General features: G+C 48.9%; 1 protein-coding gene across 1 annotated transcript in view; it reads left to right on the forward strand.

The window, feature by feature from the left end:
• The first annotated feature begins 1530 nt into the window (after positions 1 to 1530).
• The window catches only part of SGCG (sarcoglycan gamma), a 110458-nt gene continuing 97883 nt past the window's right edge, over positions 1531 to 14105 (forward strand). Inside the window, exon 1 of the mRNA XM_030200308.1 lies at positions 1531 to 2291. Coding sequence (XP_030056168.1) covers positions 2235 to 2291 — 57 coding nt within the window. The 5' untranslated portion in view covers positions 1531 to 2234. The remainder of the gene's footprint in view (positions 2292 to 14105) is intronic.

Genomic DNA, 14105 nt, shown 5'->3' on the forward strand with positions numbered 1-14105 from the left:
TTCCTCCGTGGCCATGCTGCAAGGAAGTAACGCTGCAGTGCTGATTCGTTGAATCCAGTTCGGAGTCTGACGTCGCAGCACGTTGTATGCACGTACAACGTGCTGCGACGTCAGACTCCGAACTGGATTCAACGAATCAGCACTGCAGCGTTACTTCCTTGCAGCATGGCCACGGAGGAAGACGAAATATGGAGACTGCGGGTCGGACCTCGGCTGGCGGGGGTTGGGGCCCCCGCCAGCAAAAGTAAGCAGCGGGGGAGGGTTGACGGCGGGGAGGGGGGCCAGGGCGAAATCTGCGGGGGCCCAGGACCCTGTGGCCCCACGCAGATACGCCCCTGGTCTAAAGAGGTTAGGGCTCTTCAACTTGGAAAAAGATAAGGGGAGATATGACTGAGGTTTACAAAATCCTGAACGGTGTAGAATGAGTAGAAGTAAATCAATTTTTCACTTGTTCTAAAAGTACAGACTAGGGGATACTCAAGGAAGTTACATGGAAATACTTTTAAAACAAATAGGAGGAAATATTTTTTCTCTCAACAAAGTTAAGCTTTGGAACTCTTTCCCGGAGGATGTAGTAACAGCGGTTAGCATATCTAGGTTTAAAAAAGGTTTGGTCAAGTTCCTGGAGGAAACGTCCATATGCCATTGAGACAGACATGGGGAAGCAACTGCTTGCCAGATTGGTAGCATGGAATGCTGCAAGAATCTTGGTTTTTGCCACTGTGACCTGGGTTTCGCCACTGTTGGAAACAGGATACTGGGCTAGATGGACCATTGGTATGACCAAGAATGGCTATTCATGTTCTTATGTATCTGCCAGAACTAGTTTCAGATATGGTTGGGGCCAAAACCCTCACTCACTGGTCTTCAACCTCCAACACTCCAATGGTAAATCTTCAGCTTGGGGATGAGCCACCCTTGTTTACCTGTACTACTACTACTACTACTATTTAGCATTTCTATAGCGCTACAAGGCGTACGCAGCGCTGCACAAACATAGAAGAAAGACAGTCCCTGCTCAAAGAGCTTACAATCTAATAGACAAAGCCACTATTGGATTGCTGGCCACACACTGCTCTAAAATGCACTATGCTCTACATGCTTTTATTTTAGGCAAAGCACTTTCATACAAACCATTTGGTGGCTTACCTAATTAAAAAAAAAATCAAATTTCTCCTCAATAAGATTTGGATTAGTGACAACTTAGCTCCAACTCTTTGGACAAACACACCTCTTATATCAAATCCAAGGAAGTATTTCTCAGACCACAAAGCCTTCGGTTTGCCTTGATGGGGGGGTGGGGGGGGGGGGGGGGGAGAAGACCAAAAAGAGCTTAGGAGTAAAATCAGCGCAATTCAATCTTTGGGCCAGGAGCATGCACTTCAACCGTTAGATTTCCCAGCATGCCAGGCGGTGCGAGGAACGTGAGAGAAGAACAGAACACCAGGTGCTCGGCTACCTGCGAAGTGCTGCTAGCACGTGGCTTTCCCACGGACACCCATCACCATCCGTCTTCATCCCCAACCGCTTCTTCAATTCGCGCTTCAGCAGCCGTGTGACGTGTATCCCTCCTTCGCTTGGTGGTGAGCTGTGTGCTTTCGACGAAGCTTGGAGACTGAAGTTGGACCTTAAGCACTGAACAGTCCTACACTGGAGCGCAGATCGCTACGCTTTTTGTTTTTTTGTAGTTCTCTGTAGCCTGTAGTAGCAGCTGCGTGAGGGCGAGCGATATGGTGCGCTTTACGCAGTACAGAAATTAAGTGGGCACAGAAGGGGACGAGGGATCGTGCGCTTTCTTTGGAGGAGCAGGAGCTCGAGCCGGTCTTCTTCCGTTGATAGATTTGGATAGCGAGGGAGGAGTCTTTTCTAGGTAAAGGAGAAGTCGGTATACTGAGCAGCGGACATCGGAAGACGGGAGGAGCAATTGGCCATAAACTGTTGTTGAAAGTATGGGGTGTGCTTCATTTGTGCAAATGCGAGAAATCGATGCTTTTATAGCCGAGTCAGGACCAGAGAGCAACACGAAACGACAGAAAATGACTCGCGACGTGCATCTCTCTTGTTAGTCTTCGGAATCTTAATGCTGATGGGTAATTCGCGTATTCTTGTTTGGGTACTACATAGAACAACTGGTACAAATAGGTTTGTGCCAACCTCCCTCCCCCCCTCAAATCATCAACAAAAAGTTGTCTGAATGAAGCTCTGTGTCTCCAAAATTGGCTGCTTCTTTCACAATGAGAGGAAAATCGGTGAATGTTTCTTTAGCGGATTCATCGATAGAAGGAAACAAGGTAATTCCTTAAGAGAGGTTTAGTTTTTAGTAGATGTTCTAATTTGATGAGGGAGTGGGAGGAGAACGTGTATGTAGTTGGGTATTCTGTTTTCCTCAATATTTCCATCTTATACAGACATTTTCTAAACAGCCAGCGAGATATTCTACATAATGGTTGTCTTTTTTTTTTTTTAACATGCGGGCATGTTTTTGAAAGGGAATATAAAGAAACAAAGTTAAAAGCACTGACAATGCCTTTTACATATTTAAAATGTAAAACATATTCTCGGTTGGCATTTATTTATTCGTAGTAAGTGTGACTATTGTCTTGAATGATAACTAAGGTCGTTTAACAAGTACTATGAAACGTTTTTTTTTTTTTTTTTTTTGCAGGACCTGTTACTGTAGGGCATGGGAACACTGACAGATAATTGCTACTTAGTCTGCAGGAGGTGCTACTTTTAAACTAGTCTAAGAAATACAATGCAGTAAAGCTATGAAATGTATTAGAAATATCTTTACACTCCATACATCTGGTTACTGACGTGGATTTACATACATGACAGTGGTTTAAACTTATTACTTTCTCAGTGTGCTGCCATTTGGGGCTCTTATACTAAAGGGTATTAGAATCTGGTCTGTCAATGCAGAACTTTACAGTTTGCACTCCATATTAAAGGTATTTAGGGCTTTTTTGTTGTTGTTGTTGTTGTTCTACACAAACCTTTCCAGAGTGTGGGACTTGCAAATGCAGGAGCATGTTAGTGTGTGCCAATGTGCAAACCAGATAAGTTGATTAAAGCTTCTATAACATGCCCCTTCCAAAAAGAAAATCTATCTAAAATAACTAGTGTACAGAAAGGGGATATTACCACTAAATGCATCAACATGTTTTGCAGTATCTTCCCATGCATTAAGTAGAGCTTAAGGCTTAACACTCTATAGTAAAACGGCCCCTTTGTTTTTATGAAAGTTGTGGAAACCGCATCCTGTAAATATTTATGCAAAAAGTATTAAAACTGCATTTTAACACACAAAAAACCAGCAGGTTTGTATATTATGGAGGGCATGAGAATGCGGTAAGTATGGGAAGTATTAATTTGCAGTTCTGTTGCCAACTATAGACCAATATCTCCAATAAACATAGCAAAATATATGCTAAAGTCTGGCCACTAGATTCCCCGCAGTATTAGACACTCTTATACATCCTGACAAAAATGGGTTCATGAAAAATATGGAATGGCTTTGACATCAGTCCTTCCATTCATTCAACGGGTAAAATGAATGCTAAAATATTAGTCTACATTAAGTTGTTGAAGGTCTTCTCCATATCCAGAGGCACCAGACAAGACTGACCTTTATTGCTGTTTTAATTCAACCTAGCTTTAGAGCCACGCACCATAGCAATATGACAGTCTCCTGAAATAGATGGGATAAAAATATCACAACTAAAAATAAAACTGTCCCTATATGCAAATGATTTGATGTTGTATACCACCGTACCATCTAGCCCAATGATTCTGAACCCTATTGACCAATCTTCTGTTATAGCTAGCTATAACGTTAATTGTGGTAACTGAATATATTCCTATGCATGATAATGTATGTAATGCAGCTATTGGGTCTTATCCTTTCAAATGGGAAAACTCCTTTATAAAATACTTAGGTGTATGGTTTTGTCATTCCATACGTGAAACAAAAGAAAAAAAAATCATGGAAATTCTATCCACTTGAAAATATCTAACACGTTGTTGGTCCCCTCTCCATTTAAGTTGGTGGGGACAAATGATTCAGGTTGTCTTTCACTCTTAAAGCTAAGTACTGTACTTAGTATGCTTCCTATCTACCTTCCTCCTACTTATTGTAAAATTAGAAAAAAGATTTATGGTGAGCTTTCTTTGGAACAATTGACCTCCACAAATTGGCACCTGGATAGTAAAACAAACTTTAAAAAAGAAGAGTTAATTTATTTGATTTTGCTAATTATCATTACTCCTATCTTTTAAGGAGGCAGATAGTTTCAAAATTCTCCCAATCAATATACATCTCCATAGCTACGGTTAGAAGAAACCCTGACCTCCTCTATATTACTATCTGTTTTACTTGGAATGGTTCACTTCTCCCAAAATAAAGCACACTCTGTTTTAAATGTCACTCTTACAACTTTATGTGAACTTGATTCTGTACTACAAAAGGAATCTTAACAATTCATCTAAACTGGTTATTTTGATTAACACTCAAATTCTCATAGACAAATGCCCAATTCATTGGTCTGGCTGGCAAGATAAACATTTATAGTTTTTAGGTTAACTCATTACGAGGGGTCATCTCAAAACTTTTCACATGCTCCAAGAAGAATTTAGACTTCCAAATTCAGTTTTATGCTTGGTTTCAATTACAACATGCATTGAAACTTTGGTTATTAGAATAGATGGTTTAAAAAGTTGGGGGGGGGGGGGGGGTCTTTTACTAAAGCTTAGTTTGATTTATCTGCAGGAGGGCCCATAGGAATAAAATGGACCCTGCTGCAGAAGATAAATCAAGCTAAGTTTTAGTAAAAGACCTCCTTTATTTGTTTGTTTGTTTGTTTGTTTGTTTGTTGCATTTGTACTCCACATTTTCCCACCTATTTACAGGCTCAGTGTGGCTTACATAGTACCGTGAGTTGTTAGCCACCTCCCGTGATGAAACAAATACAGAGTGATGTTGTTACAGTCACATTAGAGAATCAAGAGAAGAAGAGTAATATATTGTTCATTGCAAGTTTTGGTTTCATTGTGTTGCTGAGTTCAGGCACTTAAGTTGGATCAGTAGGATATGCCTTTTTGAATAGATCGGTCTTTACTGATTTCTGGAAGTTGAGGTGATCCTGCGTTGTCTTTATGGCTTTCAGTAATGCGTTCCATAGTTGCGTACTTATATAGGAGAAGCTGGATCCGTAAATTGATTTCTACTTGAGTCCCTTGCAGCTAGGGTGGTGAAGATTTAGGCATGTTCGTGATATTCTAATTGTGTTTCTGGTTGGTAGGGCTATGAGATCAGCCATATAACTCTGGGCTTCACCATAAATAATCTTGTGGACCAGGGTGCAGATTTTGAAAGTAATACGTTCTTTGATTGGGAGCCAGTGCAGTTTTTCTTGTAGGGGTGGTGCTGTCGAATCGCGATTTTCCAAATATAAGCCTGGCTGCTGTGTTTTGAGCAGTCTGTAGTTTCTTTATGAGTAGTTCTTTACATCCCACATAAAGTCCATTGCAATAGTCAGCATGGCTTAATACCATTGATTGTATCAGGTTGCGGAAAGTTGCCCTTGGGAAGAATGGTTTCACGCGTTTAAGTTTCCACATTGAGTGGAACATTTTCTTGATTGTAAAGTTAACTTGAGTATTGAGTGTAAGGTTTCGGTCGATTGTGACACCAAGGATTTTCAGGCTATCTGAAACGGAAAGGGCGTAGTCCGGGGTGACTAAGTTTGTGGGTATATTCGTGTTGTATTGGGATGAGAGGATGAGGCAGTGTGTTTTTTTCTGTATTGAGTTTTAGTTGGAATGCCCATGAGTTCATGATGTGGAAGCCGAGGTTAATTTCATTGGTGATTTTTGTCAGATCATGTTTGAAAGGGATGTATATTGTGAGGTCGTCTGCATAAATGAATGGGTTAAGGCCCTGAGTGAATAAGGACTTGGCTAATGGGGTCATCATTAGGTTGAAAAGGATCGGTGATAGTAGTGATTCTTGAGGTACTCCGCAATCTGCCTTCCAGGGTGATGATATAATAGAGTTCACTGTCCTGCTTATTTTCGAAAGAGAAAAACGCCTATATTTTAACCCAAATCGGGAGATGGGCATTTTTCTCGCAAAGGCGCCCAAATCGGTATAATTAAAAGCCGATTTTGGGCGTTTCCAATTGCACTCCGTCGCGGAAACGAATAAAGTTGACGGGGGCGTGTTGGAGATGTGATGAAGGCGGGACTGGGGCGTGGTTATCAATCAAGGAGAGATGGGCATCTTTAGCTGATAATCGAAAAAAAAGGCGTTTTTGCCGCAATTTTGGGTCACTTTTTTTGGACCCTTTTTTTTCAAGAACAATTTCCAAAAAAGTGCCCCAACTGCCCAGATGACCACTGGAGGGAATCGGGAATGACCTCCCCGGACTCCCCAGTGGTCAGTAAACCCCTCCCACCAAAAAAAAAACCCACTTTGAAAACTTTTTTTCCAGCCTCTATGCCAGCCTCAAATGCCGTACCCACCTCCATGACAGCAGAATGTGTTCTATCCTGTGACAATCTTTCCCTGGGTCAGATGTGGCTCTCGGGTGCACTACAGGGTCACATCGGCATTGCATTGTGGTGGGTGTAGGGTATTGGGCTCCGTGATTTCATTAGATTGTGTTACAGTCTTACGATGTTGGTAGTTGGTAGGCTCTTCTCCCATGGTGCTTTTCCCCCTGCCTACTGGGTTAGAGTGTGTCCAGTTTTGTTTCCGGTAGTCCATGAGGTAGTGGCCATTTTTGTAAGCCAGTTTTAGATCCCTTCCATGTGTTAGCCATGTTAGAGAACTTAGTTCTTACCTTGAATGTGGCTGAAAGAGGGCATTGTACAGCATTCTGCCAGCTCTGACCTACTGCTAATCTCAGTACCAGGGAGACTCGTTGCCAGTGGGGCACAACCTCTGATCTGCAGTTAACTGTGAGTAAACGTGCTTATTCCAACAAAGGACGTTTTCGGAGAGATTACTCTTCAGGTGTAAACTGGTGTGCCAAAGTTATATAGCAGCAACAAGTCCTAGAGGCCTGCGTGTATGCAGGTCCCTGGAGCACTTTTAGTGGATACCGCAGTGCACTTCAGCCAGGTGGACCCAGGCCCATCCCCCCCTACCTGTAACACTTGTGCTGGTAAATGGGAGGCCTCCAATACCCACTATACCCACATGTAGGTGCCCCCTTCACCCCTAAGAGCTATGGTAGTGTTGTACATTTGTGGGTTTTGGGGGAAGGGGGCTGGGAGCTCAGCACCCGTGGTAAGGGAGCTATGCATGTGGGAGCTTTTTCTGAAGTCCACCGCACTGACCTAGGGTGCCCAGTTGGTGTCCTGGCATATCAGGGGAGCCAGTGTACTACGAATTCTCCGAGGACAAGCAGGCTGCTTGTTCTCACGACTGGGGTGACGTCCGCGGCAGCCCCCACCAACCGGAAAAAAGCTTCGCGGGACGGTCGGCACGCAGGGCACGCCCACCGCGCATGCGCGGCCGTCTTCCCGCCCGTGCGCGACCGCTCCCGCCAGTTCCTTTTTTTCCGCGCCTGGAGAGAGTCGTGCCTGTGCCGCTCTCTCTGTTTCAGCCCCGGAAAAACCGTCGCGTTTACGCGAACCTCTTTATTTTCTTTTATATTTAATTTATCGCCGCGCGCTCCACTTTTCTTTTCTTTGAAAAAAAAAAAAAAAAAAGGAGCACGCGCTCCCATTTCCCTCGCTTCCAGCGGGGACGTTGCGTTGCGGCCTAGTGGCCGCACGGTCGTTTTTCATTTTCGAGGTGTGATTTCCGCCACCATCGACGACTTTAATTTCGCCGACGCGATTTTTCCGTCGATGTCCTCGAAGGTCCCGAGTGGATTTAAAAAGTGTGGTCGGTGCGGCCGGCCCATCTCGCAGACCGACACCCACGCTTGGTGCCTCCAGTGCCTCGGGCCGGAGCACAATTTCAAGTCGTGTCCCCTGTGTCTCGGTCTCCGGAAACGGACTCAGGTTGCGAGGCAAGTTCAACGGGACCGTATTTTTGGAACTTGCGCCGGCCCCTCGACGTCGACCTCGACGGCATCGGTATCGACGCCCGGTCCTTCGGTACCGGTATCGATGCCCGAGACATCGGCACCGATGGCATCGACCCCAGGAGAACAGGTCCCGTCGGCCCGCCAGTCCTCCGGTGAGGGTAGAGGTGAGAGGCCGCGTGGGCAGTCGGCCCCGGTCACTCCCTCAGCCCGTGGCCCACGGGACCGAACCCTGTCTGACCCGGTTCCTCGAGACCGAGGGGGATCGTCATCCTCCTCCTCCATGCCTCCCGGCGCCGGTGACGGGCATCGAAAGAAGGATAAGAAACGCCGTCACCGGTCGCCCTCGATGCACATCGGAGAGGAGTCGACGCCGAAGCGTCTCCATCGAGAGGAGAGATCCCCGTCGGTGATAGAGGTGCCGACGCAACAGGGTCCCGGCACCTCGGTGCAGTCTCCTGGCTCCCACCAGATCCGGGCACCGACACCCCTACCGGCCCCACCGCCTTTCTCGGCAGCGGGCCTGGACGAGTGCCTCAGAGCCATCCTTCCGGGGATCCTGGAAGGGCTGATGCGCCAGGCTGTGCCGGCGCCGGGGGTGCTTGCGCCCTCGGCGCCGATGACTGTGGCGCCGGCGAGATCTAGCCCGGCGCCGGGGCTGTCGACACCGCCGCCGCTTGCGGCGCCGGTCTCGACCGCCACGCAGGTGGTGTCCCCGTCGACATCGATGGAGGGAGCTTCGTCCCCGCCGGCGCGGGAGTCCACCGCTCGACGACACCGAGGCCTCGGTGCCTCGACGTCGAGCCGGGCCCGGTTCAGGACTCAGCTACATGAGCTTATGTCCGATACCGAGGATGAGGCCTCGTGGGGGGAAGAGGAGGACCCTAGATATTTCTCCTCAGAGGAGTCTACGGGCCTTCCCTCGGACCCCACGCCTTCACCGGAGAGGAAGCTCTCACCTCCTGAGAGTCTCTCCTTTGCCTCCTTTGTGCGGGATATGTCTATCAGCATTCCCTTCCCCGTGGTCTCTGTGGAAGAGCCGAGGGCCGAGATGCTCGAGGTCCTCGACTATCCATCACCACCTAGAGAGTCCTCCACGGTGCCGCTGCACAATGTCCTTAAGGAGACGCTGCTTCGGAACTGGGTGCGACCATTAACTAACCCCACCATTCCCAAGAAAGCAGAGTCCCAGTACAGGATCCACTCTGACCCAGAGCTAATGCGGCCACAATTGCCCCATGACTCAGCGGTCGTGGATTCTGCTCTCAAGAGGGCACGGAGTTCGAGGGATACCGCCTCGGCGCCCCCGGGGCGGGAGTCTCGCACTCTGGACTCGTTTGGGAGGAAGGCCTACCAATCCTCCATGCTCGTGACCCGCATCCAATCATACCTGCTCTATATGAGCATCCACATGCGGACCTATGTGCATCAACTGGCGGACCTGGTCGAGAAGCTCCCGCCGGAGCAGTCCAGGCCTTATCAGGAGGTGGTCAGGCAGCTGAAGGCGTGCAGAAAGTTCCTGTCCAGGGGTATCTATGACACCTGTGACGTGGCATCTCGTGCTGCGGCCCAAGGTATAGTGATGCGCAGGCTCTCATGGCTGCGTGCCTCTGACCTGGACAACCGCACCCAGCAGAGACTGGCCGACGTCCCTTGCCGGGGGGATAACATTTTTGGCGAGAAGGTCGAGCAGATGGTGGACCAACTGCATCAGCGGGAAACCGCTCTCGACAAGCTCTCCCACCGGGCGCCTTCAGCATCCACCTCCACAGGTGGACGTTTTTCCCGGGCCCGGCAGGCTGCACCCTATTCTTTTGCGAAGCGTAGGTACAACCAGCCGGCCCGAAGGCCTCGTCAGGCACAGGGACAGCCCCAGCGCGCTCGTTCTCGTTAACAGCGTGCGCCTAAGCAGCCCCCTGCGCCTCCACAGCAAAAGCCGGGGACGGGCTTTTGACTGGATCCACGGGAACATAGCCGCCCTACAAGTGTCCGTACCGGACGATCTGCCGGTCGGAGGGAGGTTAAAATTTTTTCACCAAAGGTGGCCTCTCATAACCTCCGACCAGTGGGTTCTCCAAATAGTGCGGTGCGGATACGCCCTGAATTTGGCCTCCCTGCCTCCAAATTGTCCTCCGGGAGCTCAGTCTTTCAGCTCCCATCACAAGCAGGTACTTGCAGAGGAACTCTCCGCCCTTCTCAGCGCCAATGCGGTCGAGCCCGTACCACCCGGGCAGGAAGGGCAGGGATTCTATTCCAGGTACTTCCTTGTGGAAAAGAAAACAGGGGGGATGCGTCCCATCCTAGACCTGAGAGGCCTGAACAAATTCCTGGTCAAAGAAAAGTTCAGGATGCTTTCCTTGGGCACCCTTCTGCCAATGATTCAGAAAAACGATTGGCTATGTTCCCTGGATTTAAAGGACGCATATACTCACATCCCGATACTGCCAGCTCACAGACAGTATCTCAGATTCCGCCTGGGCGCACGGCACTTTCAGTATTGTGTGCTGCCCTTTGGGCTCGCCTCTGCCCCACGAGTGTTTACAAAGTGCCTCGTGGTGGTGGCGGCGTATCTACGCAAGCTGGGAGTGCACGTGTTCCCATATCTCGACGATTGGCTGGTCAAGAGCACCTCGGAGGCAGGAGCCCTCCGGTCCATGCAGTGCACTGTTCAACTTCTGGAGCTGCTGGGGTTTGTGATAAATTACCCAAAGTCCCATCTCCAGCCTACTCAGTCTCTGGAATTCATAGGAGCGCTGCTGAATACCCAGACGGCTCAGGCCTACCTTCCCGAAGCGAGGGCTACCAATCTCTTGGCCCTGGCTTCGCAGACCAGAGCGTCTCAGCAGATCACAGCTCGGCAGATGTTGAGACTTCTGGGTCATATGGCCTCCACAGTTCATGTGACTCCCATGGCTCGTCTTCACATGAGATCTGCTCAATGGACCCTAGCTTCCCAGTGGTTTCAAGCCACCGGGAATCTAGAAGATGTCATCCGCCTCTCCACCAGTTGCCGCACTTCATTGCTCTGGTGGACCATCCGGACCAATTTGACCCTGGGACGTCCATTCCAAATTCTGCAGCCCACGAAAGTGCTGACGACGGATGCATCTCGCCTGGGGTGGGGAGCCCATGTCGATGGGCTTCACACCCAGGGTCTGTGGTCCCTCCAGGAAAAGGATCTGCAGATCAACCTCCTGGAGCTCCGAGCGATCTGGAACGCACTGAAGGCTTTCAGAGATCGGCTGTCCTGCCAAATTATCCAAATTCGGACAGACAATCAGGTTGCAATGTATTACGTCAACAAGCAGGGGGGCACCGGATCACGCCCCCTGTGTCAGGAGGCCGTCAGGATGTGGCGTTGGGCGTGTCGGTTCGGCATGCTCCTCCAAGCCACGTACCTGGCAGGCGTAAACAACAGTCTGGCCGACAGACTGAGCAGAGTATTGCAACCGCACGAGTGGTCGCTCCATGCCAGAGTGGTACGCAAGATCTTCCGAGCGTGGGGCACCCCCTCGGTGGACCTTTTCGCCTCTCAGACCAACCACAAGCTGCCTCTGTTCTGTTCCAGACTTCAGGCACACGGCAGGCTAGCGTCGGACGCCTTTCTCCTTCATTGGGGGACCGGCCTCCTGTATGCTTATCCTCCCATACCTTTGGTGGGGAAGACCTTACTGAAGCTCAAGCAAGACCGCGGCACCATGATTCTGATAGCGCCCTTTTGGCCCCGTCAGATCTGGTTCCCTCTTCTTCTGGAGTTGTCCTCAGAAGAACCGTGGAGATTGGAGTGTTTTCCGACTCTCATTTCGCAGAACGACGGAGCGTTGCTGCACCCCAACCTTCAATCCCTGGCTCTCACGGCCTGGATGTTGAGGGCGTAGACTTCGCTGCGTTGGGTCTGTCTGAGGGTGTCTCCCGGGTCTTGCTTGCCTCTAGGAAGGATTCCACTAAAAAGAGTTACTTTTTCAAGTGGAGGAGGTTTGTCGTTTGGTGTGAGAGCAAGGCCCTAGAACCTCGTTCTTGCCCTGCACAGAACCTGCTTGAATACCTTCTGCACTTATCAGAGTCTGGCCTCAAGACCAACTCAGTAAGGAATCACCTTAGTGCTATTAGTGCTTACCATTATCGTGTGGAAGGTAAAGCCATCTCTGGAGAGCCTTTAGTCGTTCGATTCATGAGAGGTTTGCTTTTGTCAAAGCCCCCTATCAAGCCTCCTACAGTGTCATGGGATCTCAACGTCGTCCTCACCCAGCTGATGAAACCTCCTTTTGAGCCACTGAATTCCTGCCATCGGAAGTACTTGACCTGGAAGGTCATTTTCTTGGTGGCAGTTACTTCAGCTCGTAGGGTCAGTGAGCTTCAAGCCCTGGTAGCTCATGCTCCGTATACCAAATTTCATCACAACAGAGTAGTGCTCCGCACCCACCCAAAGTTCCTGCCGAAGGTGGTGTCGGAGTTCCATCTTAACCAGTCAATTGTCTTGCCAACTTTCTTCCCCAGGCCGCATACCCGCCCTGCTGAACGTCAGTTGCACACATTGGACTGCAAGAGAGCATTGGCCTTCTACTTGGAGTGGACACAGCCCCACAGACAGTCCGCCCAATTGTTTGTTTCTTTCGACCCTAACAGGCTAGGGGTCGCTGTCGGGAAACGCACCATCTCCAATTGGCTAGCAGATTGCATTTCCTTCACTTACGCCCAGGCTGGGCTGGCTCTTGAGGGTCATGTCACGGCTCATAGTGTCAGAGCCATGGCAGCGTCAGTGGCCCACTTGAAGTCAGCCACTATTGAAGAGATTTGCAAGGCTGCGACGTGGTCATCTGTCCACACATTCACATCACATTACTGCCTCCAGCAGGATACCCGACGCGACAGTCGGTTCGGGCAGTCGGTGCTGCAGAATCTGTTTGGGGTGTAAATCCAACTCCACCCTCCAGGACCCGAATTTATTCTGGTCAGGCTGCACTCTCAGTTAGTTGTTCTTCGTAGGTCAATTTCTGTTGTACACTCGCCGTTGCGAGGTTCAATTGACCTGGGTTCTTGTTTTGAGTGAGCCTGAAAGCTAGGGATACCCCAGTCGTGAGAACAAGCAGCCTGCTTGTCCTCGGAGAAAGTGAATGATACATACCTGTAGCAGGTGTTCTCCGAGGACAGCAGGCTGATTGTTCTCACCTACCCTCCCTCCTCCCCTTTGGAGTTGTGTGTTTCATCTTTTGCTAGTCATTCAACTGGCGGGAGCGGTCGCGCACGGGCGGGAAGACGGCCGCGCATGCGCGGTGGGCGTGCCCTGCGTGCCGACCGTCCCGCGAAGCTTTTTTCCGGTTGGTGGGGGCTGCCGCGGACGTCACCCCAGTCGTGAGAACAATCAGCCTGCTGTCCTCGGAGAACACCTGCTACAGGTATGTATCATTCACTTCCTGGCCCCTCCCACGACCAAATGGCTCAGATTAGGACGTTTTTGAGCTGGGCATTTTTAGTTTCCATTATCGCTAAAAAAAACAAATGCCCAGCTCAAAAATGTCCATTTTTTCGAATATACGCTTCGGCCCTCCCCTTCACGGACCCGTTCTCGGAGATAAACTCCCATGGAGATAGGCGTTTCCGTTCGATTATGCCCCTCTATGTATCTTCCCATATATCCTCTTTATTGTACAATTTTTTTTTGACTTGGATCTTGCAAATATTGCCAAGGCATTACAGAAAGTCTTGGAAAATGATATTGGATGTACTCTCCCAGACCAAATGTAGATGAAATTCAAGCTGCAAGGCCCAACATTCTCACCTGCTTCTGTTACCCAGTCTCTGTTTTCTTTTTTTTTTACATCACCACTCTTTATGGATTCCAATTAAATCTTGGAAGTGTGGTTTTGCAAATAATGATTAATGTTGGTCTTGTCAAAAAAGAAAAAAAACACCACACACACTTCTACATATGACTTATCAATGTGCCAGCATACACATTTTTTGGTCTGATGTGTAAAATGTCAGTGATCTTGTTCTGTACATCACAGAAGATTTTTTTTTTCTATTAAACTAGCTACAGTATATGGAAAACATTAGCATTTCTATCTC

The sequence above is a fragment of the Microcaecilia unicolor genome, chromosome 4 (assembly GCF_901765095.1).
Source record: "Microcaecilia unicolor chromosome 4, aMicUni1.1, whole genome shotgun sequence".
Classification (NCBI taxonomy): domain Eukaryota; kingdom Metazoa; phylum Chordata; class Amphibia; order Gymnophiona; family Siphonopidae; genus Microcaecilia; species Microcaecilia unicolor.